Below are 26,908 nucleotides of genomic sequence, written 5' to 3' on the forward strand. Positions count from 1 at the left end.
AATATGGGTCTCCTTCATCACATACACAGCACAAAAGGACAATGACCAACCCTCCCCTGCAACATCTAATATCATTTGTTTTTATCCCTTTGGTGTCTGCTGCCCTGGTATCCTTTTGAGAGTAGGGCTGGGTACAAATTCAATACATAAATAATATGGACACCATGACAAGCTCTCGTTAACACTAATCAAAAGGGAGGAAGACAAAGTGAAGCTGAAAGGGAGGGAGAACATATGCCAGCCCATAGCTTGCTCATAATCCTCTAAGCCATGGTTAGGAGTAGCATCTGAAACGAGCTTTTTGATATCTACTCTCTTCCTTTATTTTTGTGAAAATAATACAACAGTCTTAATGCCACTATAGTATCAAATCCCAGTGTTAATACCAATGGAACTATGGATTATTGGGACATACATGAATTAACCTTGTGTTCACAAGTTCCCTTCATCATATGCTCTAATTTCAATAAGTTCCATCACCAAAAACAATTTCTTGTTACATCTGAACTGCCAAACTATGATTTTCATAACCCCTCTAAACCAGGGATGCAATCCTAGTCTGAAATAATTCAACAGCAAGGTCACCATTTCATATTTAACAGCAAAGTAGGAGAGAGAAAGGTAGGAATACACAAGCATAATGTCAGCCAACCCAAAGATAATGACTACCAAACAGAATATATTTACCTGAGAACAACTATAATCTAAGATTTTAATGTGGGCACTGAGAGCCTGGTCCATGATATCAACTGGAACATCATCACTATGTGCTAAATTCCATAGAAGGTTCAGTACTTTGTGTGCCATCACACCATCTTTATCATCTTCTGCAAGACGACGAATTAACTCAAGTAGCTTTTCACGCTGCTTTTTGCTTGCATTTGTCCAACTTGCCTAGAAAATAAAGGGACACCACCAGAATATTTTAATGTGGCCTGAAAATCAAAGGTATGTGAATTGAAATACTAAAAGTGTTAAAATTAAGTTATATTGTCAAAATGCAAATTAAGATATGATAGTAATTCTACTGTTCTTTCCAGTAACACCAATTAGAATGTCAGCACTGAGTAGCTTACGAAAAACTGGAAGAACTAAGCTATTTTTAGATCATTTTCAAATACTTCACTTGAATGGATTTGTAATCAGTAATAATATTAATTGTTCAGTGACTGCATTTCACAGTAACAGGAAATAATAGGAAGTCAGACAGAAAGGCCTCTTCTTCCATTCAAAATAAATCCATGGCCCTGCTTCAGCAGAAGAGCAGAAGCCAAGCAAAATTTACTTTGTTACCCAAGATTGTTAAGAATTGCCCTACTGAATCAGGACAAAGTCCCATCGACACCAGCATCAACTTCTAAGTGGCCAAACAGACTATGGGAAGTTCACACACAGTAGATGAGCACAATCTGCACTTGTGAATACCAGCAACAGGTATTCAAAAGCGTACTGTCTGCAACAATGGATGCCATACATAGCCTCCATGGCTAGCAGCTATTGATGGCCTCATCCTCCATGAATTTGCCTACTCTTTTAAAATCATCCAAATTGGTGGTCATCTCTACACCTTCTAGGAGTGAATTCTGTTGTTTATGCCTGAAGTGAAATAATACTTCATTTTGCCCATCTAGAATCACTGGATTTTGCCCATCATTAGCTTCACTGGATGGCCCTGGATTCTACTATTATGAGAGGGTGAAAAAGAAGCATTGGTCATGAGTGTGAAGAGGATATCTGTGTGCATATAAATCTGCTGTCGTTACAGGACTTCAGCACCACCTGGTGGTTGATGGCAAAACTGCTGCTCAAACAAAGACTTCCTTTGTTGCATTCTCCACAAGCCCTCAATTTTACTATAAATCCAAACATCCCAGAGGACTGGACAGAAAATATGGTTTCTTGACCCCCTTCATCCTTTGAAAATTCATCTTCCACCCACTAAAACATGCACACTAAGCACTGAGAGGCTGCTTTTCCACATGACGAAACATAACATTTGCTCCTCCCAATTCGGTGAAGTTCAAAAAACTCAGGACTCTGGAGGAGCTTAGCCTATCCCCAAGTTCAGTGATAGTAAAGCAATGAAGGAATAGTAGAGTTCCTTCATTACCAGGAACTCCCACTGTTGACCCTGAGGCTGTCCCTTGCTCTAATTAATAACAGCAAATTGGTATGTATGCTTACCTTGAAACAATCAAATAGGTGGTCAAGTTGTTCAGGAGAGAAATCCCAGGCCAGTTTTGCAAGCAGGTCATGTACATTCTTCACAATGGCTTCATGTTTTCCTGCCTTGATAAGAAAGAGTTAACACCATTTACTGCTATCTCTACAAAAGACAGGATTGTCTTTATTTTTCTGAGACTTGAATTTCTATTACAGCCATTTCCCCACACGTTATCCTACAAAGTGGAATTGACCTGCACTTACAGTGACCTTAGAATAATACTTGTAAAACTAGCACTGTTCTCATCCTGTTCTCATTTTTCTATGGCAGGTTGGAAAAGATAGCTTATATAATACCTCAGACTTTAAACTGCACTTATCTCTTGCTCTCTTGACTTTTTCAATTCCTATTCTTTAAAACCCTTTTGGCTTTTTATTTACAAAATCGATACTCTATATAAAGAGGCTAGATGATCAGTTTACAGTTTCCCAAAGAAAGGTACAGCCAATAGTTGATACTCCTTCATATTTCTAATGCACATTTGCTTTTGAACATTTAAGCTAATAAAAATTGGGTTTTTTAATTTACACTTCAGAATTGCAACCGACTTAGAGCAACAGCAACACTAGGCTTAAATCTTCCTGTTCCAAAACATTAATAGAACTTAACTAGCCAAGTTTGAAAAAGCAGGCAATTAGCACTATGACCACAATGTCAGCTCTATCTACTAAACCCATTTAACTTAATAATAATAATAATAATAATTATATGGCATTCTCAGTGTGCATGGCACTTCACAAAGCAACAAGATGATAAATTCCTGCTCCAAGGAGCTTACCATACACAAAACAGAGAAAGGAAAGGCAAGATAAATAAAAGAATATGCAATTATTTCATTTATATGTGTTTATGCCATAGGGAATGGAAACAGGGGTTGATCAAAAGGCAAAGCCTACAATGATTAACTTCTTAAATTTGATGGCCCAAGAAAAAAGAGCACACCAATAATTCATCAGGCTTCCTGTGCCACATTTAGCTTCCTTTTTTTGGTAGCACAGCATATGTGAACTAACCAAAAGTTTGTGTCCATCACAGAAGAGCATAACATAATAAACTATGGTATTTGCAGACAGACTGACTAATTATACTTTAACATCTGTATAACAAAATATAAGCAACTCCAACTCATGCATGATAAGTAGTTCAAAATAAATTGCTCTCACTCAAGGTGACAGTTGTTTAGTCCCTACCTGTGCAGCCCAAATGTTGTCAAGGTCTTGCAAGGTGAGGGCCTTTTCTTTGATGACAAAACGAAGAATTTTCTCTAATTTTTCTACATACTGAGGTTGATGTAGACTATCCCTCAACACAATCGATAAGATATTATTCTGTTGAATCCACTCCTAAATTTAAGAAGGTAAAGAAAATTTCAGATGACAGCAGGCAGCGCATTATAAACACGCCCAAAAAATGAAAGTCACACTTATTTTTGTAACAATATGGAACAGGGGGTCCAACTCTGACCACCAGAGTTTATCTTATTCATAAGCAATGTTATCTACTTACTGGCAATTCCACATTTTACACTATTCAGGTGCAATATACTATATAGGCATGTAAGCAGATACCAAAAGTAATGCCAAGAATCAGCTATTTGGCAGAAGCATCAAAAGCCATTTCACAGAAGTGTCAAAAGGGAGATGCTTGTTACACCGGGGGTGGCTAACCTATGGCCCTCCAGATGTTGAACTACAATTCCCATCAACCCCTGGCCATTGGCCATGCTGGCTGCAGTTGATGGGAGTTACGAGTACACCTGGTTACCTATCTGAGTTAAACAACAGGCAAACAGACCAACTTCCAGAAGTGCTGGTAGTACAACTCACAATATCCGTTCATTTTCTCATTTTCCCAGTGCTTCCCTTCCATTTCTGCACCTTATCCTAACCATTTCCAGCCGCTATAACATGATGTTGTGGGACTACAACTCTCAATCACTCCTGATCATTGGTCATAATGGCTGGGGGCTGATGGGACACTGGAGTCCAAGAACATCTGGAAGGCCACAAATTCCCTACCCCAAACTCATAATGTTGCAGTATTAAAATTAAAACTTCCACCATCAACCCCATTAAATTTGAGCATAGAGTAGAAAGTACACAGGGCATGCTGAGAGAAGTCTTAACTCCACTGAGCTATTTATGACATGGCTTTTTCAGTAGTTGCCCTAAGGATGTGGAATCCTTCACTTTTTCACACTTGTGGTGTTCCAGATGCTGTTGAATAACAGGTCCCATAATCCTTGACCATTTCCCATGCTGCTGAGGAAAGTTGAAGTCCAACTATATTTGAAGGGCCACAGGTTCCCCACCCTTGGTTTAAATACCTTGCTGGAAATGGTTTTGTTACACAAAGTCTTTGGTTCTTGAATTTTTACCATATATTGAGCTTTTTAGTGGGTCGTTTTGAGTTTGGTTTTATCAAATAGTGTATGTTTTTATTTTGATTGTTTGTTACTTACATTTTAATGTCTTATTGTCTTTAATTGTCTCATAAGCTACTTTGTGTCCATAGACAACAAAACAAGGTAAAATAATAAAATCAAAATCAAAGTTAAGGAAAACATCTCCTGGAAAGAAAGGCAGACAAATGCTTTGAACGGATACAATGATATAATTCAAAGAACTTACTGCCATTCTTTCTGCTGTAAGCCATTCCTCCTCTTCGGGATTGCCATGCCGATGAGTGTAATATGACACACTAGATATCACCTTGTTAACTTCATTTAGTGCATTCATTTTTCCATTAAACGATGAAATTTGCAACAACCTGTGGAGAAATGTATGTATAAGAGAAGCAGAATTGGATACCAAACATAGAAAACACTGTAGTCATAAAATAAAATAAAAGGCCTTACCTAAGTATCATTTTTAATCTAAATATTTCTAGGTTTTTTACAGTTTCCTCTTGCCCTGGAACTCTTGAGGCTAAGTTCTTTAGAGATTTGATTATCATTGACAAAGCATCATTTTTGGCTTCATTCTTGGCTTCTTTTTTCAGTTCATCATCAGTTAAGTTTTCTAAAAACTGTGGAACCATTTCTATAATTGGAAGGAAGTATTTCTTCACTGTATGCAGTGTTAGAAACTCATAGCACTGTCCAAATGGTCTGGAGAGAGAAAAAACAGTATAAAAGGCTTAAAGTAGTATTAAGGAGAACCAGTATTTACTAAAAAAAATTACAAACCAGCAAGTTAATGATTACCAGCCAAAATATTATGCCTCTCCACATTCTGCCATCCCATTAGGAGATGATGAACGTTGTGGTTTCCAGGTATTTTTGAGGGGCAATGTGTGAATTGGATACCCCCAAACCACCACTAACACTGGAGCTCCTCCTGGGGCCACCATGTCCCCTCTACCCACTGAAGCAATGCTTTATGGTAGGCTGCCTCAAACTCGGCCCTCCAGATGTTTTTGGTCTACAGCTCCCATGATACCTAGCTATCAGGACCAGTGGTAAGGGATGATGGGAACTGTAGTCTCAAAACATCTGGATGGCCGAGTTTGAGGAAGCCAGCTTTATCAAAGTGTCAAACTGACAGAGGGTACTGTGGGAAAATTAGTGCCCCTCTCCCCACTTGGACTCCCATTCTGCCCCAGAAGCCCCTGCCAGAATGACATCTCATGACATTGTTCCAAGGGCCTTTGTGAGTGTAAACAGTGGACGTCAATAACTGAAAAAAGATCTTGCTGTGTCTCAACATCATTAATTTCATCCCAGTTCTTGACCACTTCCATACTATTCAAGATACAAAGAGCTGAACTGCTAGCAAAATGACTCTGGCTGAGTTTGTGTGTATCTTTCTTCCAAGAGCACTGGGGGTAAGGTTCCTAAGGTGCTTATACATACAATTCTGCAAAATACACAGACACAACTCCCTACTGTATATGTAATATCCTCTTGCCCCAACTCATTACAATCCAGATGTGCCAAATTTTCCACACAAGAAACAATACAGGGTGTAGAAGGTTCAAATGGAGTGGTGGTCCTCCACCAGGAACAGACGCAGCTCACCAAAGTTCCAGCATTCTATTCCAACAGCAAACTGCTACTGGGGAAACTCTGAAACCTCACAACAAACCTTGGCTTTCATCAGTCTCATTGCCGTCATTTCCCATACATTATGGTTCCTAATTAAGGTTACCTGCCCCAAACCTCAGCTTGCTAGATCAAAGCAAAGATTAAGGTCTTCTGAAAGTGTGTATGGTTTAAAGCTAATTTGTATAGTAATTAAGGTAGTTTTATAAATCTTTGCTCCTAGACTGCAAACCCTAAATGACAAAATATCTATTTTTGAATAAATTGGCTCTTTTTGCAATCAAGCTAAACAGAATGTGCCTAGGTTAGCATTTGCAAAGAAAGTAGTATACTGTTTTCATCCTCTTCTTCCCTTTCAAAAAAGCTCAGAACTGCTAACAATAATTCACACTAGAGGGTATATATACTTCACAAAAATAATAAAAACTGCAGCACATCCATCCTCGTGCACTACTGAAGAAACCAGAAGACCTGAATCTATTATTCAGACTTAATGCTCACTTGCTTGTACAAGCTGGGGCATCAGATTTTCACACACACACCCAGCGCTCCTGTGGTAAAGCCAATGATGAGAGAGAAACCAACTCAAGGGATACTGTTATTCAGTTGATACATAGAAAAAGGACTTACTTGATGAGAGCTGCAATAATCTGAACATTCAATGCTGATCCGCTCATAAAACGATCGTGTAAGATCTGAAACCCATTCAATGTGCCAAACTTGTTGATGAGATCTACTAGCCAACCCTGCAAAACAATTTTTCCTGCTTTACATGTCATTCTACCAACACATATTTACATTGCAAAGAACAAGTCCTACTTTTGGTCACAATTAGAAGTAAATATACTCCTTTAACCATGATTATCCTCTCGTGTACTGTTAATAATTTCAAAATATTTTGCAAGTTGTGATAATACCAGCAATTCAGTATTATACTATTGTAAAAGACAGGTATTTCTGAACAAGAGAGCTTTTATGCACAGCAATCTGTTATCTTCTGACAGAAATTAATACAAGATTTCCTTTTAGGTTAGAAACCAGAAGTGAATACAGATTAATGGGGTGCGGGGGACAGCTTTAGTATATGGAGATCATCATAATAGGCCTCAGCCAAAAGCTATATTGACCTCCTTTTGAAGTTCCAGTCATGCGAACTGAGACTTCCCAAAACCTTGAGGCTCCAAGGGAATTAGCCTTGAAACAAACATACCAAATTATACACCACAATGAAGTTAGCAACTTTCACAAATTTTAACTCCCAACTTTTTTGCCTGTGACTTGATACATATGCAACTACAGTCATACCTTGGTTTTCAAACAACTTAGTTGTTAAACATTTTGTCTTGCAAACGCTGCAAACCCAGAAGTGATTGTTCCGGTTTGCGAACTATTTTTGGAAGCCAAACGTCTGAAAGGGCTTCCACGGCTTCTGATTGGCTGCAGGAGCTTCCTGCAGCCAATCAGAAGCCGTGCTTTGGTTTTTGAACATTTTGGAAGTTGAACGGACTTTCGGAACGGATTCCGTTCAACTTCCAAGGTTCGACTGTACATTAAGGCTAATGATACTCAGTTTACAAATCCCGATTAAGACAGAAGCATGTTTAGCATTAGTCAAGGTTTCACAGCAGATCTAATAAATAACCATGGTGAAGTCTGACAGAAAATAGTGAAGAGAATTCATTTTAAGATGAATATTTAAGATGATACCTAGTTCTGATTTGTGCCTAAGCACAATGCAGGCTATAGCACGTGTTTATGTGTCTACTGCTTTTATGACTTGATTAAGAATGCACTAGGAAACAGGGAGAATACAGTTTCTGCTTCACCTGGTTCTTACTTTTCCAACTTTGCAAAAACCGAAGAGGCAAACCAATACCCCAGAAAACAACTGTCCAGAAATGTCTTAAGTGAGAATGATCACTGCTGCTTCAAAATTTCAAATCAACATACCTTTGGTGACCGCGGGTCTGGAGGACGAGCATAAAGTTCATCTTCAGCCAGCTGAACTCCAGCAGGAACAGTTTCAGAGGGACGTGTACCATTGTAAAGATGGAATTTGCAATGAGGATTTAAGGCCATTGCAAGAAGTTCAAGAAGAGGAAACCAATCTTGGGCTAGCTTTGCCACACAGAGTTCAACTAGGCGGTGAGTGTTGTTAATGATACATCTCTATTAAGAAAAAAATACTTTATATAAACTTGCTTGACAGTGAAATTCCTTATCAGAGTAAAGAAAACTCTATAAACCCTTGTTGCATGAAATTATTTATTTCAAACCATACAAATTTAAGCTACAGGAATTATATAGTAAAAGTAATGCAACAGTTTTCACAAGTGTCACAGGTAATTAACCAGTTTTTACCATAGTGAGGTTGTTGACATAATAGATACATGAATGGGTAGCTAAAACAAACTTACATGAATCTCAAATTTCCAGCCACTCACTGCCTCATCTGTAAGGATTTTTGTGAAAGAGATTGTTAACCCATCTCGAAAAAATCGCTGACATGCTTCACTTTTAACATCAAGGCCTGTGTAAAAATAGATCATCAAAGAATTAAGTTACTTGGTGTCATACACTGACTACTAAATTACCAACAATAAAACATTCGGAAAATGCTTCAAAAGAAAGCTGTTTAACACATTTAATACCAATTATACTTTAACTAAACTGCATAAAACTTGAGTTAAATTTTCTTAACAACACTGCATAGACACTATATCCATGCAACAGTTTAACCACTGTTGATTATTTTTCTATGCATGTTCCTAGCCTTCAAGGTTGCAGGAAACACTACACTGCAGACATTAAATGCCCAGAAACTAGGAAGTCCCTATCAAGAATATTGCAATAGCTAAAAGAAGTAGGGTTATCATTTTTAAGATCCTTATTGTTTATTTCCTCTCAACCTTGTTTCTGTGCAACTCCCTCTACCAGTCAGCCCCCAGTCAGCCTGCCCTTCTCCAACTTGCAATGGATCTGAAGGCAATTTAGACCTGAAACTGACTCCCAACATTGATTCTATTAGCTGAGCACTTTCTCCTGTGCTAATTCTTTAGAAATGCATCAAATCTTCCACCTGTAGTAACACAAATGATTTAAACTAAAAACTGTAAAAATCCAATTATCTTTTTATAATCTGTACAATTCCTATAAGATGGGTCAGTATCATCAAGTTCCCAAATGTAGACAAGAGCAAGCTGCTTGCCCAATACTGCCTACTGAGTTTAAATTTCAACCCATGGACTTTCCAAGTCATAGCACACTCTCAGCCACTATCTTACAAAAATTCTTCAACTACTGAAATGCTGTTTAGATATACAAATGAAAGTTCTCCACCAAACCAAAAGAAAACATACTTCAAAACTGACCTGTATACTCATTTCATTGAACACTATGGGCGTTCCCCAAGTTGCACGAGGTTTGTGTTCCAGGCCCCGGCGCACATAAGCGAAAATCGCGTAAGTGCAGAGAACCCTCTAAAAAGCCTCTAAATGCCCGTTGTTCCTGTTCTCCAGCTCTCTCTTCCCACAACTCTCTCTTCAACTAGAGTTGAAGTTCTAGGGCCAGCTGGAGGATGCACAGAAAAGCAGTGGCTGCTGCACTACTGCACACATCAGCTGCTAAGCCTAGCAGCCTAAAAAAAGCTTTGCTGCACCTCCAGTCTCTTTGGGGATTCCTCTGTCCCCAATGAAGTCCTCTTCAGGCACCAGGAAGGGTCCCTTGCAAGCCATAAGGACTCTCCAGCTCTTTCGCATTTCCTGGCTTGCTTCTATTTATTTCTTTATCTCCCTGTATACACAGTCTAGTAGTTAGTAAAGCTAGCAATTCTAAATAAGGGATATCACTGTAGGTCACTGATGTGATATACCCATTGTTCTTAAAAGTTTAATTTTTCAACTTACCTTTTTTACTAAGCTCAATAGCAGCTTCTAGAAGAACTTCTAACTCCCCTTTAGGCAATACAGGAACAACCCATCGAGGTCTAAGAAAACATTAGAATATAAAATTCAATTTGACATGAAATCTAACTTTCCCCTTCAATGCTTTTCATCTGGAAAAGATGAAATAATTTGAGCCACAAATTAACACATTGCCTGAAAAAAAAATATAAATACCTGTTAATCATGTCATCCAACTTGGCCAGGTCAGTGTGTGGAAATGCAGGCTCCTCATCTTCAAGCTGTGGTGGAGCATCACCCTGACCCTGTTCATCAGGGGGTGTAGCTGGGGAATTCTCATTTGAAGAATCAGGGGAAGAAGTCTGAATTAGAAAATACATAGTTAAGTAAACCACTCAAATACTGAAATTCTTGCAATAATTTTTTTAATTACGGAGTCATCCTACAGTTTAATCAAGTTTTAATGTCTCCTTCTAATAACATTCAAAGGGTAGGCCTCTTTCCCCCTAACCTTTCAAGGGTAAATGTATCTCTTTCTTCATCATCTTTATGCTGCACAGGACAGTTATTTCGCGCTTTCATTTTAATCATATTTGTACTATGTGTTTTTAGTTTTCAACATACAATTCTGCAAATTTCCTTTCCCCTATGTACTAAATTTAATAGCTTTTCTAAATCACAACCCCTTCCAAAATCAAAACAGAAGCTTTGATATGGTCCTCCTGCTTCTAGGTCATAATTCTAACTCAGTAGCTGCCATGTGTGGTGGGGCAGAGCTGCAGACACAACCTCCTGACACCAGCATCACTGCTGCTTGACAGGGCAGGACAGCAGCACGTTCGGGCCTGTGCAGGGAGCACTGGAGAGATCACACTGGTCTATCATGCACTACTGCAAATGTAATGAGTTCAATGCCTCTGTGCAATGTAATGCACAAATAACACAAGCAACACCCACAGCAGCCTGTAACCTATAAAACTCAAGTCTCAATCAAGTGCCCTCTGAGTCCACCTGTAGGGCAAGCACTTTACATTCCAAGCATGATGAAGAAAAAAGCCACTTTCCACCAAGTTCTATTCTCAGGGATAGCAAACACAGTGTCCTCCAGAGGTTCTGGACTACAGCTCTTATCAGCCCAGCTAGCATGGTCAATGGAAGCCCAAAACATCTGGAGAGAAGAATGCTGACTATCCATGTTCTATTTGCTACTGAGAACAGCACCAGTGAAAATCTATTCCAGTTGCCTGCATGTTTCCTAGGCAATGTTTACACTATTTTAATGTAAGCCAAGTATGTTCTAAAGTTCTCTACTGAGCTGTAGGCTGCTCTTACAAAAGGAGAAAAAGCACATCAGCCAGCAACACTTTGACAATCTTCTCCTCATTGGAGACAACACATTCACAAACACCAACCGTGGAATTCAACATTAAGCTTTTCCAATTGTTCCATCTGTCTAAGCATTTCAGCTCACTAGGCAGAATGATACCTCTCCCCTTTCCCTGTGCTGCTCTGGCACTTCTCCTGACCCTCCTAGAGTTAATTTTGGGGGTGCAGGGAGGCACATGGGTAAGGGGAGAGGGGACAGACCCATTGTGCAAACTGAAGTTCCTGCACAGACAGGGCTCATTAGAACTGCGCCTCTAGCTTTCAGTGCTGCACTACATTTGGTAGCAACGTCTCCTTGATGAACATCCACAAATCTATCTTGCTTGGATGAGAAACATCTTATATCTTGTACTGACTGCCAATATGCTGAGAACAATGAAAGAACAGCAAAAACAAGTTTGGAGCAACACTATTGGGATACAATGATCAAAAGAAAGTTGGGGGGGGGGGGGAGATTACTTCAACTGGAGGATGTGAGTTGGTGCAAGATCTCCAACACACTGATGTGATTATGTTCATGCAGCAAGAATACAAGAGCTCTGAACTACTCACACTCCTGTTATCACTGTGCATAAAGGAAGCATGTGTGAGCATGTAACATTATCATCAGAACAGGCCTCAAATAAAACCAGTTTTGTTCACCATGTGTGCAAAAAATAAAATCTCAAGTGCAACAAGCAAAACCATTTTTTTTGCAGCAATTTCTGAGAAATCCCAATCTAATCACTGGATCTTTTCAGAATGGTTTTAAACAACTATATTTTCCTGAGCTGGATGAACAGAGTATACACCCAAACAACAATTTGTTTAATAAAAGCAGCAATTTAAGAAATAGCCTCTAGTATATGCAATTAATACATACAAGCTGTCACTTATCTGCTTACTTGTAACAACTTAAGAACACATGTAAACACTTGTGTGCAAACAGGCATGGAAGAGTTTGTGTATTCTCTCTCATTTACTATGCTTATTTGCTACAAATAGTTGTGTGGGTGGCAGGCAGCTTTTGTGAATTTACAAAGCTACTGTAAACATCAGCAGTCCACCTGCTATAAGTGACGTTAACTGTACAAAACCTAGTGCTTCCAAAAGCAGCCATGGAAACCTTGTCTATGTAAATAAAGCTTAATAACTGTTACAATTCACTTCAACAATGATTCCCTTGCAATTGTAATTTTATTCTACTATAGAATGTGACATTTCACTCATTTGGCAAGAAAAACAAGAGTTTTTTATGCAGTGGAATAGCAGTTCAGAGACCTCAGAAGTCTAGCATTACTGAGAGGATGATCCTTGCCTTCTCCACAGCCCTAAGATTGGAAAGAAAGCTTGGGGGTTGTTTTATGCTTCAAAGTGCAGTGGCAACCTGGCACACCCCAGTGCAGCCAGGTGCTGACACTTCTTCTTAGTGCATCTCAGAAGGCAACTGTTCAAATAACCAGTCCCAGCCATTTCTTCCCCTCTAAACTGGATCCAGACCTGGGAATAGTAATCATACCTGAGCTTCTGAGGGACTCAGAGACCTAGAACAAGAGTAGGGAATCCCCACTCCCCTTTCCTAGCTGAAGAAGATGAAATGGGCTTGTTTTTGCAGAAAAGATCACATTAACTCCCTATGTACCTCCAAGCTCAGAGCTATGGGGTGACTGTACCCAACCTCATGCTGTATTACAGAGGGTACTACACAAGATCAGGACCAAAAAATCTTTAATTAACAAGGCCAGCCAAAATATGAGGAATCTTGATTTAGAGTATCTAAATTTTTAAGACAAATATTCAAAGAGACTCTCACCATGCAAGGGGTTTGTAAACAGGAAGTGCCCAGATCAACTTTACTGGAATTTATTTAATGCGTAAAGTAGAAATGAAGTGTATTGTTGCAAGATTAAGGTTAATTAGTGTTATCAATTGCAACTTTTGCTCAAAAATATCTAAATTTTGATTACTAATATGAATATCCACCATACCTGATTCTGCTGGAGAGGAGGCTGGGACTGTCCATCAGGAGCCTGGCCCTGGCTGTCGTTCCCTCCTACTGGAGAGCCACGGGTCGTGGCTGTCATACTCGAAACAGGGCAGATTTTTGCAATTTTGTCTGCTTATGTAGTTGTTGAGAGAGAAAAACTTATAGTCCGCTTAATAAAGTTGAAGTACCAGCATATGTCTGTTTTAAAAAGCTCCAACTCAAGAACAAGCCATCTTGCAGAGACCATTGCATAACCTGAAAGAGATACATTCAAACATTTAATTTTGTTTTAAACTTTTTTGAACATGCAAATACGAACAGCCCCATTTAAAGAACTTCCTGCCCCACACATAAATCTAACTCAGAATTACAAATGGCCTAAGCCAGTGGTTCCAAATTGGGAGTCTGTGGACCCCAGGGAGTCCATGCAACCCACTCAGGGGAGCTATGGCACCATTCACATAATAAAAAATACCAGAGATAATATCAACATTTTAAAATGTAGGGGGTCCATGGCTTGGCTTTTGAAAAACAGGGGGTCCTCAGTACTTAGCTAATTAGAAACCACTGGCCTAAGCCATTTAGTAAGCCTTTGAGAGCCAAACTATGAGGGTAATAGAGTTTAAGCAATAAAGTAGTTACTGTGACCCAGTTATTTTCTTATACTGCCAGACTTATCTGACCAGTCGCTTATCTCTTCCCTCAGAATAGCAAGTCTTCTTCAGGCATGAAGAAAATACAATTCCAACAATAGCAGTTTATGCAGCAAAAAGAGCATTCTGCTACAAGAGTACATTTGAAAAAACTATGCCATGGTCAGTGCTGGACCAGTTGTGGTTATGAGTTCATCCTTAATTCACCCTCACCCTTTTTGAAATAAATCTATCTCAAATGATACAGAAAATCACCTACATAAAAACTTATTCCCAGCATTTTGGCAGTACGGTAATAGCTTACATTCAATCATGCTTAGAATTCTCTTAAATTTACCACAGGTATTCTGACTACAAGTTAGATTGTTAAAAGGGTGCAAAGAGTTGGTCTCAGTATCTCTTCAGTGACGGCAACTCCTATCTCTCAGAACCTGAGCATTTTCTAGACTAGGAGTTGCTAACCTGTTGCCCTCCAAATACTGGACAACTACTAACATTTCTGATTACTGGCCATGCTTGCTGGAGTGGATGAGTTGGGCATCTACAAGAACATCTGAAGGGTCACAAGTTCCTCATTCTTGCTACAGATGTGCTTCAAGACTGCCCTGTTCCGGCATTCTCATTTTTAAGGTGGCATATGGCAATTAGATATACAATGGTACCTTGGGTTACAAACACCTTGGGTTACAGACTCCGCTAACCCGGAAGTAGTACCTTGGGTTAAGAACTTTACCTCAGGATGAGAACAGAAATCGCACGGCGGCGGCAGCGGGAGGCCCCATTAGCTAAAGTGGTACCTCAGGTTAAGAACGGTTTCAGGTTAAGAACGGACCTCCAGAACGAATTAAGTTTGTAACCAGAGGTACCACTGTAGCATGTAACACATTGGTAAGTGATAACCATAAAAGCCAATCAAATTAGAATACTAAATAGAATATACACATTTCAGACAAGAAGGAATAGCATTAATGCTGCATCAAGATGAATTTGGTAAATTAATCTAAAAACTGGCTTTTAACTACAATTTAAATCAAATAAATATTGAATTTTCTTTTTTGAAAAGTATTTATTTATCCACTGGTTGAAGCATCATGTTCACTTGCTTACTGGCAACTCCATTATTTCTGGTAGTCTTTTAATGCCTGGAATTGGTATGCACAACCTGTGAAGCCACATCTAAATAGAGAATAGTTTTATTTAAAGGGTGAAAGGAATTACTTTTAAACAGCACAGTCTAGTAGTTTAAGTATGCTATGAGTTACAACTAAACGCACATCTACTCAACTGGCATAAAATATTAATTCAGCTGTCTCACAAGAATGTTCCAGTAAAAAAAAAATCATGAATTAAGAGTCACCGTTCTAACCACTAAAGCTATATGTAACAAATATTCCAGGCAATCAGGCCCAGCTCAACACCTTGTATCCTTGAGCAGCTGCTAGGCCTCCACTGAGCAACTACATTTTGCCATTTCCCACAATGTTCTGAGATATCATGCACCTCCAGAGCATGTTGGAAAATTTTAAAATGGCAGTGCTTAGCTACCCAGTTCTGCAGTCAGGTACACTCACAGCAGGGAAGACCAACATAGGAAAAGGCCCACTAAAATTTGGAGTCAGCCAAGCCTACAAACACTTTGTAAATCACTTAATGCCACAAACTACAGTCATACCTCAGGTTGAAGTAGCTTCAGGATAAATATTTTCGGGTTGCACTCCGCGGCAACCCGGAAGTAATGGAGTGCGTTACTTCCGGGTTTCGCCGCTCGCACAGACACTCAAAATGACATCACACGCATGCACGGAAGCGGCGAATCGCGGCCTGCGCAAACGCGGGTTGCATTCGCTCCAGGATGCGAACGGGGCTCCGGAACGGATCCCGTTCGCATCCAGAGGTACCACTGTACATATGCATTAATCCAAGTAGTCTATAGTTCTGAACTCAATCATCCACAATTACTATAGAACGAATTTCAAGAAGTTCAAGAATTGGAGAATCTACCACTTCACCTTCTTTCAATCACCATAACTATACAAAAATAGAATGAGTAGAAAGTTTCATAGTGTAACTAATCTGTGTTAAAACAGTTTGCAGCTTGTCTTCTTGCCTAATGTGAGCTGCAACTGCTTCCAGGAGAGCAGTGCAGTGACAGAGTGCATCACTGGCTGTTTTTTCCTCCTCCAGTCACCTCCGTTTTATTTAAAAATGCATTCTCATTTTTCAAAAACATCCACAAGCAGATCCAAGCCACAGTGACGTGAGACCTTTCTTTTTTCTTTTTGCTATTTTTTCCAGTAAGATATAATGAACTAAAACACTGTATTACAGTGTGGTACACCGGTTTGACAGCCACAGACAGGAAGTCCCTACAGAGGGTGGTGAATACAGCACATGATATCATGGGCTGTCCCTGGAGTTCACTAGATGACATCGTGGAAGACCGCTGCCTCAGGAGAGCAAGGAAAATTATTAGGGAAGACTCACACCCTGGCCAGCACCTCTTTAATCTCCTACCTTCGGGCAGGAGATACAGAAGTATAGTCAGCCGCACCAATAGTTTAAAGAACAGTTTTTATCAGTGGGCTGTTGGGCTGCTGAATGGAAAAAAATAGTGGTGCAACTGACTTCCGACAAGCACACAGAGCATGAACAAAACTGAGTGTATGTGTGGGGAAGAGGGGGGCTCATTTAATTTCACCGCACACAGGTGGTGTAGTGAAAAAAACGGTTTATTTATTTAAAAGAATAAAACAGATTTCTACCTCCACATGGAAAAACCATCCAATTGTAAAGGATCCTGGTGCCTGCTACAACAAACATACACCAGGTTAACACTTAGAACACTGTTAATGTTAAAAGGTGTAAACTGGAGGAATGCTTTTCCCTCCACTTCCCGACAGACAATTGATTTAGCATCTGTGCCCCTCACTTGTGAATTCAAATGAAGGGTGGGAGATCTCTTGGAGAAATGAGATCTTTGGTCTAAAGCAATTTTAAGAGACAGCAGGGTCTGTGCAGACCTTTGCGACAGGCCTGTTCAAACTAAAATGGTTTGGGGGACTTCTCAGAAAAGCTTATAATCTTGTAAATCTGCTAGTCTGTAAAAAGAGATAATTCCAATGGGTTTCCTCTTTATCACTATGACAACCGCTTCCCTTCTTCTATAAAGGAAAGGAAGTGAGCACTGTAGTGGGAAGAACAGGGAACAACAACTTCCCCTACTGCTGCCACTAACCTGCTTTACATGATTTTGAGCACATGCACATTATTACGAGTCACTTAAAAACACAGAATAATCATTGTGTTCTGATCTCATAAACAAACTCTGTTTGCAAGTTCCAACTCAATCATCTTGCATTTAGGATTTAAAAAGAATACTTTTAAAGTGATTCCTGTGTCAGTCTTAGGAAATGGGTTAAACAAGGAAGTGATTTAGTTATGCAATCTCTTTTATTTAAACAGGCCCAGTTTCGACTACTTCATTCCACTAGTAGAACCCAGTGCAAGGACTCTTGCTAAAGCAATGTGGCTTCCCCCTTTCCCCGGTTCCCAAATCTGCTCTGGAATACCCCTCTTGGGAGAACTGTGCAAGAAGGAAGAGGGTAATCATTCTATCAGGCAAGCAGAAATACTTGCACTGACTGAATGGATCTTGTTACAGGTAGGCAGCCATGTTGGTTTGCCATAGTCGAAACAAAAAAGTAAAAAATAAAAAAATAAAATCCTTCCAGTAGCACCTTAGAGACCAACTAAGTTAGTTATTGGTATGAGCTTTCATGTGCATGCACACTTCTTCAGATACACTGAAACAGAAGTCACCAAACCCTTATACATAGTGAGAGGGTGTATGGATCTCCTTAGCCATTTGTTGAATCTTACCCAGTGAGCTTTCAAGGCAATTACTTTGACAATATATGGCTTGTAGTAATAGTGTAGAGCAATAGTGGCCAAACTTGGCCCTCCAGTTGTTTTTGAACTACAACTCCCATCATCACTAGCTAACAGGACCAGTGGTCAAGGATGATGGGAATAGTAGTCCCAAAACAGCTTGAGGGCCACTACTTGTGTAGAGCGAGCTAATGTCAGCCACACAGCTGATTCCAAAACAATACGTTGTAGATAGCACTGGTCAACAACAAATTTGTTGTCTGCGTTTTTTCAGCTGATTTAGGACAAATCTGATGCGCTGAATCCAAAAATCACATTCGTTTTGCTCAATCAGGTCAAGTTTTTGAGCTATGGCCACATGTCATTTTTTTACGTTTTTGTTCACATGTACGCTTGTGTGGAGCATTTTAGAAGAAGTTGGTGGGGGTAAAATGCCATGTCGAATAATTGTTTTGATTGGAAATTATTATTTTAATGACAAGAAGTATTCAGGTCCGATAGTTCTGGGTGATTATGTCGAAAAGGGATCAGTTTGAAGTCATAAAACCTTGAAATCTTCCATAAATTGGTGCGACATCCATTTTCCCAAAAAGAGTTGAATGATCTAGTTCGCGACCTCAGCTTGTCAAAGAACTCTGCTGAACTGTTGGCATCCAGATTAAAGGAAAAAAACCTCCTCTCTGACAGTGCTCGCATCAGCTTCTTCCGCAAAAGGCATCAAGAGTACCTCCGTTTTTTCTCGGAAGAGAAGGACTTGGTGTACTGTGCAGATATTGCGCAGCTTCTGCTCAAGCTTGGAGTGCCACAGTATGAACCCAAAGATTGGAGACTGTTCATTGACAGCAGCAAGCGATCACTGAAATGTGTTCTGCAACACAACGGCAACCAGTTTGCCTCTATACCCCTGGCTCACTCGAGTACACTGAAGGAGAACCTTGAAGCGGTGAAGTGTGTGCTGGAGAAAACTGGTTATGATCAGCATAAGTGGTTTATTTGTGTTGACCTGAAGATGGTGAACTTTTTGTTGGGACAACAGTCTGGCTTCACCAAGTACCCATCTTTTCTGTGCATGTGGGATAGTAGGGGCCGTGCTCAGCATTACACGAAGAAGGACTGGCCTGTGCAGGAGGAATTGGTGCCTTGCAAAGAAAGGAACGTCATCAACGACCCTCTGGTGGACAGAGACAGAATACTCTTCCCACAGCTGCACATCAAGCTCGGCGTAATCAAGCAGTTCACCAAGGCTCTGGAAAAGGATGGTGACTGCTTCACTTACTTGTGCCAGGCTTTTCCAGGATTGACCATGGAGAAGTTGAAAGCTGGCATCTTTGACGGTCCTCAGATCCGTCAGCTCATCAGAGATCCAGAGTTCGGAAACTCAATGAATGAAGTGGAACTGGAAGCGTGGAAGGCATTTGTTCTGGTAGTGAAGAACTTTCTTGGCAACAATAAGGCCAGAAACTACGCAGAACTTGTCAACAACATGCTGACTGCTTTCAGAAACCTGGGCTGCAACATGAGCATCAAGATGCACTACCTATTTTCACATATGGACCAGTTTCCTGAGAATCTGGGTTCAATGAGTGACGAGCAGGGAGAGAGATTCCATCAGGACATGAAAGAGATGGAGACCAGGTATCAGGGTCGCTGGGACGCAGTCATGATGGCTGACTACTGTTGGACTCTGAAGAGAGACCTCCTTGCCACTGAGCATTCCAGGAGTTCCAATATGTTTCATAAATCTTATTCTAGTTATTTGTAAACATAGAAGCCTTAGAGTTTACTGTTGTTAATTTGAGCTTCTTTATAATTGTTTGTAGGATTACCAAACTCTGCTGTAGTTCCTTTATATAATTATACAATTTTCGCTGTACAATTTTCTTCATCTTCTAGAAAAATTCACATCTCAAGCAATTTTAACTTAGCACACATTGTTTAATTCCCTATTTGCTTATTTTTAAAAGTTAGGGGCATCAATCCAGAGGTGAACAAGCTCTGGATCCAAGCCCACTGCATTTCTCTCATATACAAATTATTGCTAACCATGGTCTTGGTATACATAGATAGAATTTCCATGTTTTGCTCCAAAATAAATTCTGCATAGACAGTGTTTTCCCAAACTGATTGCTCTAAAACTCAAGGCAAGCCAATTAGCTGAAATCCAACCACCTTTGATTGACTTTTCAGAATTCATAAAGTCTTCATAAACTTTTTAAGAGGCCTAGTGCATGCAACACCACCTTCCACCCAAACTAATGAATACCTGATTATTGCCTCATCAAGCTCAGATACAATCCACTTTCCATTAAAATTAATCACAAAAAAATCCATTGACAGACATAGCAAGTCTGCAACCACTGATATGAAAAACTATCTGACTAAATCTGTTTTAAATAAACATACCATTATATAAATATTTCATTAAGTTTGCATAGGGTATTCTGAATATCAGTAGTCAGTAAGAAGAAGAAGAAGAAGAAGAAGAAGAAGAAGAAGAAGAAGAAGAAGAGGCGGCGGCGGCGGCGGCAGCAGCAGCAGCAGCACATATGTATGGAAGATTATTTAGGTGTTTTGGGAGAGACTGTCACGAAAATATCCTAAGTCCTTACTGGACAAAAAATATAGTGACACGGTTTAGACACAATGTTACTGATGCTTTAGCAATGCCACTTGGTTTTTCTAGGCAAATAAACCAGAAAATACCCCAAGCATTCCTCAAATCCTAAAACATCTCACAAACTTCAAATTAATAGAGTACTGCCAGTTCAATAATTAAATTCTGGGAAGTGACCTTTCATATCAAAAAGGAGTTTTAAATAAATCCATGTCGTCTTTATACTACTGATGTCAGTATCAAAAAGAATGGTTGTATGTAACATTAAAGTAAGTTGTGTTTTAGGGCTTTCCAACTCCCAGTACCCTGCAGAAAGCCTCTCCCAAAGCAAGCTGTTGTTTTCCCATTTCTTTTGCAATGCATACACAAGGTCAGAGGTTCCCCCAATACCCTGTAGAGGCTTTTTGAGGAGTGTGGGGTGTTGGAGTCAAAACGAGGAGTCGAAAAGCCCCATTGTACAGTAAGACTTCCATTCCCATAATGTTGGATACAACCCACTGTATTTATTCCTTGACAAATACCGTATTTTTCGCCCCATAGGGCGCACCGCCCCATAGGACGCACCTAGGTTTTTTGGGGGGGAAATAAAAGGAAAAAAAATTATTTCCCCCCCCCCGGCGCAGGGCTGGCGGGGGGGAAGCCCGAGCTTCCCCCGACCCCAGAACAGCCTGCTATCCGCGAAGTCGCGCTGGTCTCCGCAGGCTTGCGGAGGTGCGCGAAGCCCGGGCGCGCTCTTCAGCGCGTCCCAGGCTTCGGAATGCAGGCAGTTCCGCGCAGCCGTCGGGAGCCCAGCGCGACTTCGCGCAGGGCTCCGGATGGCTGTGCGGAGCTGGGCAAAGCCCGGGGCTGCAGGCAGCTCCGCGCAGCAGTTGGGAGCCCAGCGCGACTTCGCGCCGGGCTCCGGGTGGCTGCAGGCAGCTCCGCGCAGCAGTCGAGAGCCCGGCACTACTTAGCGCCGGGCTCCAGAAGGCTGCGCAGAGCTTCCTGAAGCCTGGAGAGCAAGAGGGGTCGGTGCGCACCGACCCCTCTCGCTCTCCAGGCTTCAGCGAAAGCCTGCATTCGTCCCATAGGACGCACACACATTTCCCCATCATTTTTGGAGGGGAAAAAGTGTGTCCTATAGGGTGAAAAATACGGTACATATCAGCAGGGTTGCAGCACTGTAATTTATAGGTACTAATCACTAACTCTCTGCATAAAGCAGCAAATAGATTTATGTAAAGTTGTCCAAACTTTCTCATGTATAGAAACAAGAAACAGATGTTCTTTCAGAATGTCAGCTCTCCAAAAACATATACTCTCAATACGAACATGTCTGGGCTATCAGACAGCATATATTCATTTTCTATCAAAACAAAAATTTATGAAAGTACAAATTATACAGTTTCTGAAAAATCAAACTGTTGTCTGTATCGTTAAAGCTGACACAATGACAATGAATACAGAAGGCATTCACAAGGAAAATCTCCATATGTGCAATATTAAAACCTAATTTAACTCTTTAAATTTAATCTAACTCTTTTGCACTCTTTACATTAACATTTGGTAATCAACCAATTGTTTGAGCAAACAATCATTCAAGCAAAGTGCCCTGAGAGCTACTTTATTGAAAATTTCAAGAAAGATAGCAGAATGTAATGGAATATGTGATTTTAATTTTCCAAAGCGTGAGGCTGAATTTCAGGCATTTCTAATGGTAACATATTGCACTATTTTAGTGTTTGCACACTAAAAGTAAAGAAATTAAATATTAATCGTAAATCCTAAAAACAGGTAACACAGCTTCCATGTTATGGAAATTTCTACAGCAAGAAGACAAATCGGGGTCACTAAGAATAGATCATTCATTGTGTTCTGACATGTTGCATGGCTTTTGCATCACTGTTAGCAAGTTACTTTAAAACCACTATTTCTACTTACTGTGAGTTAATATTTTGCCAAGATGTAGAAAGTTTACTCTTTCATAGAAGAAATGACACATTACATATAATGGAAATAATCCTTCAATTCTTGTCTAGCTACTTACTGAACACTGAGAGGTATCAATTCACCATATCCCTGTGCAGGTCACAACTCAGGGTACTTTGCACCATTCTGAAGACTTCTGAATATTAGGACACAAGTCTTGCTGCCCCACACTAATGCAGGCCAGTGTTAGCAACTGAGATATGAAAGCTAAGAGCTAAATGGCATCTTAAACTTAGGTTATGGGCACAACAACAGAATGTTTAGGTGCACTTTTAATGAATGAAGATAAAATCTTATATTCATTTTTCACATGATTTAGTCCTCATCTGAAGACTGCAAAAAACAAAGCCATGCTTCCCCTGCCCACCCCTCTGCAGTTTTAACATGAAATCATATCGCAAATGAAATTCCTTGTCCCAAAACGCATCTAGAGCAATGGGAGTTTCAAACGCAGCTGCAGGCTATAACTCCCTCAGTGCATTTTGGTTATGTATCAGAGTAGCTTAGTAAAACAAAAGGGTCCAGGTACATTAGCTACCTCTGCCCTACCATAAAGCAGAAAGGACAGAAATACAAAATTTTGAAAGGCAAATAACTCTATAAAAATTTTGCTTCCTTTAATATCACAGATTTGTTCATTAATTCATAAAAACCTTTAACACTGCAAAAATTACACTGCTAGGAAGTACAAGTTACCACATTAACACTACACATTAACAAAAGCTCTAGATTATTTAAAGTTTTCCATTGCCATGCAAACAAAAGATTTTATTTGAATGCAAACATAAATAAAACACATGCTGAATGCAGTGTTCGAAACTCCCATTGTTCTAGGCGCATTTTGCGACAGGGAATTTCATTAGTGAGAACAGTTTCTGAGCTCTGGGCGCAGTACTACGCCTAAGATTCCAGATTAAAACTGCATAGTGGAAGGAAAAGAGGACCCTTTTCTGCCTCCCCACCTCCAGCTCTTCTCTGAAGACTGGAGAAGAGACCCTCTTAAGAATATTAGGGGGGTGGACAGGGGAAGGACTAGACCATGTGAAAAATGAACATAATATTTTAGCTGCAGTTCATTCATTTTCAGCTTTGTATTCTTGTTATAAATAATCACACCTAGACATTCCATTGTTGCACCCATAACCTATGCTTAAGGTGCCGTTTAGCCCCTAGCTTTCATATCTCTGTTTCTAACACTGGCTTAATATGTGAATTCTCATAAAGTTATTAATCTGTTCATGTGCAATGTTTATTACTACCATAGATCATTAGCAAGTTTACTCCCTCTCCACCTTACAAGATGTCAGGGGCAAGCTCCTACTTAACAAGTTCTGCACATTATTCATAGTGACCCGGACACATTTGGAACTCCCCAACCATTTGTTTTTTTAAAAAGCACAGATAATTTATTATATTTAAGATTTTTATTGGCCTAATGATTAAAGACTCTCAGGTTGTGTCGCCAGAAATGTTAAGAATGGCTGAAAGTATTGCTTTTATTATATTTGTGACCGTATTATCAATGATTCTATTGTAAGCTACCAAGAATTTGACTGAAACTGGACAAACACTTATTTTTCAAAGTTAGGACCACATGTGACACCTCTCAAACTCATTATTTTCTCTAGTCTCCCCCACTCTTCCAGTTAGCAAATGTAAGAAACTTCCTTGCTGCCTTTGAACCAAGAGCACCCATCTCAGCATAGGAGAAGTCACTCAGAGTATTTTTCTACAAATACCCAAGCCACCTGGTTCTCTTGCAAAGATGCCTATTAGCACACAAATTACTGCCCCAATTTCTTCCTGAATATTGAGAACAAACGTAAGGGCTTTTTAATGTTATCCTGCTGAATTTCATAAAGTATATTCTCCAACGCTATACCACAAACATCATTGTGATGGCAATCTTCAACGCAAATAAGCCTAGATATTATTGTGAACTTTTAGAACCATTTTGGTTGAAACGTATACAAATATTGTAAAAGAAGTTTTTAATATAAAACTTACAACATAAGCCCTCCCTCTCTCAAGGAGAAAAGGAAGCGGAAGTTCTTTCTCTAAACTTTAGAGCAGCAGAAGTAGTGTGGATACTCTGCTATCCCCAAACTTGAGATTAGCCTTCCCACAATAAGCATTTATGAACATTGTAGTATGGATTTAGGGGCATTGCTGTTGAACTACCATGTAATCTTTCCTAGTACTCAATCAGTATCAACTCTCCCGGGATTTATGCCCATTAGTTATAGAGTCCTGCCTTCTGGGGCACCAGAAAACAAGTACTGTACGTATTCACCCTTTTCTATCAGACAGCCTTCAGAAAGTTAAAGCATACTATCATTTCCTCTTCTCAATATTCTCTCCTCCAGACTGAAAATATCCACTTCCTTAAACCTTTCTTATAAGGACTGTTCTCCCTACCACTATCTTTCATTGCTCTCTTTTGAAACCATTTAAATTTGCCTAGATCATTCTTAAATAAGGCACCCAGGGTTGGTCACAATGTACCAGATGAAGGCTGACTAGTGCAGAATAAAATGGAAACTAGTATTTCTGTTGACATGGAAACTTTCTGTTGACTATGATTCTATAAATGCCCCAAACTACATCAACCTTTCTTGCAGCTGCATCATGATATTGACTAAATTTCAGTCAGAAACCAACTACATTTTCACATGCCCAATTGCTAACCCATAAAACACTTTATTGCTGTACCTGTGCGTTGCGGGGGGGGGGGGATTGGCCTACATTCATAACTTTGCATTTGTTTCTGTTGAATTTCATTTTTCTTAGGTTTGGCCCAGTTTTTCATGCTATAAAGGTCATTTTGATCCTCCACTGCCCCCGTCTTCTGAGATGTTTACTATTGCTCCAGAGCCCTCAAACACCCCACTCAAAACAAGTTGCTCACAGTTCCCCTTTTGGAAGAAGACTGGGGGGGGGGGGGAGAGTTCAGCAGATTCACATTTTCCTTGTCACCCATTCATCTTCCTTACTGAGCTGTTGTTCTATAATTTCTCTCCTCTTCCTTTGAATATACCTTTAAAAGTTGTTTTTGTTCTTTTAGCATTCCCCAAAAGCACCAGCTTATTTCAAGCTTTAGTTTTCTTGACACCACCCCTACAACATTGGGCCACTTAGTTGTACTCACCCTTGCTTACCCTTCCTTCCACTTCTTTGTATATGTCCCTTTTATCTTCAGCTCCTTCCTAACCCTTTCTTCCACCTACACTAGTTTCTTAACATCTCTCTCATTTCTCTTCTCTCCCCCCTCCCCCCGGAATTGTCTGCAATTGTGCCGTTAGTGACCCCATCTTCAGGAATTTTCACCCACATTAGTCTGCTTTCCCCATTGGCATATCCAGCCATGGAATCCTACCCAGTGTTAGAAACTCAGATATATAATCTAGGCACCAAATGGCACCTTAAACCTAGGCTATGGTTGCCACAACAGAATGTCTATTTGTTGGGGGTTTGACTAGATGACCCTTGGGGTCCCTTCCAATGCTACCATTCTATGATCTCAACTATACTACTTGACGGTAGCTTGCTCTTACTTGTCCTAGTATGCAATAAGGAGAAAGACACCGTGGAAAAAGAATTAACTATAGACTAAGCCAGAGGTTTTTAAACTGTGGTCACCAACCTGGCACCCAGAAATCTCCAGGTAGTCACAACTGGACCAGCACTAGTAGTGAAACGCACCTGGGGAATTTCGAACACTGATCCTACCTAGCATTTTCTTCAACTTATTGAAATTCGTTTTCCTATAATCCAAAGATACCCGAGGATGCTCACTTTTGGCTTTAAATAATTTCATGAAATTCTACATTACAAGGTCACTTTTCATTAACCAACTCTTCCCTATTGGTTAAGATCAAGTCAAGTATAACTGACTCCCTCATTACTAGACATTGCCTCAGTTTCTTCTGTACTGGCACTGATTAATTAGCGCATGTCCAAAAGATGCATGACATCCTACCCCACAAGTCACTAAAAGGGTGGGGTAGGATGCGCTTATACACACTGCTGAGGCACATAGGGGCTGGGAATGGAACCCCCACGAGAAATGGTTGTTGACTGTACCTTTAATGCTTCACTTCATGCTTACCTTCGGGTTACTGAATTGTGGCACAAGCTCAACTTACAGTATTTACCTCAAACAGGTAAATATTAGGGATCAATAATTAACCAACATAATCGCAAACTTCCAAAATGGAAGAGCCATATGTCTATTTCATTGCATGCAACTGCCCTCCTGGCAGAAC

At 40.0% G+C, this 26,908-nt stretch overlaps 1 protein-coding gene across 2 annotated transcripts in view; it reads right to left on the reverse strand.

Annotated features, from left to right (window-relative positions):
* Window positions 1-26,908, reverse strand: part of USP9X (ubiquitin specific peptidase 9 X-linked) — a 71,365-nt gene that overhangs the window by 35,964 nt on the left and 8,493 nt on the right. For both annotated transcript variants that reach the window (XM_083437275.1, XM_083437274.1), the window contains exons 2-12: window positions 13,522-13,775; window positions 10,385-10,530; window positions 10,172-10,251; window positions 8,684-8,796; window positions 8,217-8,435; window positions 6,897-7,012; window positions 5,082-5,333; window positions 4,855-4,993; window positions 3,415-3,567; window positions 2,185-2,289; window positions 688-894 (exon numbers count right to left, since the gene is read on the reverse strand). In XM_083437275.1, coding sequence (XP_083293401.1) covers window positions 688-894; window positions 2,185-2,289; window positions 3,415-3,567; window positions 4,855-4,993; window positions 5,082-5,333; window positions 6,897-7,012; window positions 8,217-8,435; window positions 8,684-8,796; window positions 10,172-10,251; window positions 10,385-10,530; window positions 13,522-13,617 — 1,626 coding nt within the window. In that variant the 5' untranslated portion in view covers window positions 13,618-13,775. The remainder of the gene's footprint in view (window positions 1-687; window positions 895-2,184; window positions 2,290-3,414; window positions 3,568-4,854; window positions 4,994-5,081; window positions 5,334-6,896; window positions 7,013-8,216; window positions 8,436-8,683; window positions 8,797-10,171; window positions 10,252-10,384; window positions 10,531-13,521; window positions 13,776-26,908) is intronic.

The sequence above is a fragment of the Podarcis tiliguerta genome (assembly GCF_965153285.1).
Source record: "Podarcis tiliguerta genome assembly, chromosome: 4".
NCBI classification, from domain to species: domain Eukaryota; kingdom Metazoa; phylum Chordata; class Lepidosauria; order Squamata; family Lacertidae; genus Podarcis; species Podarcis tiliguerta.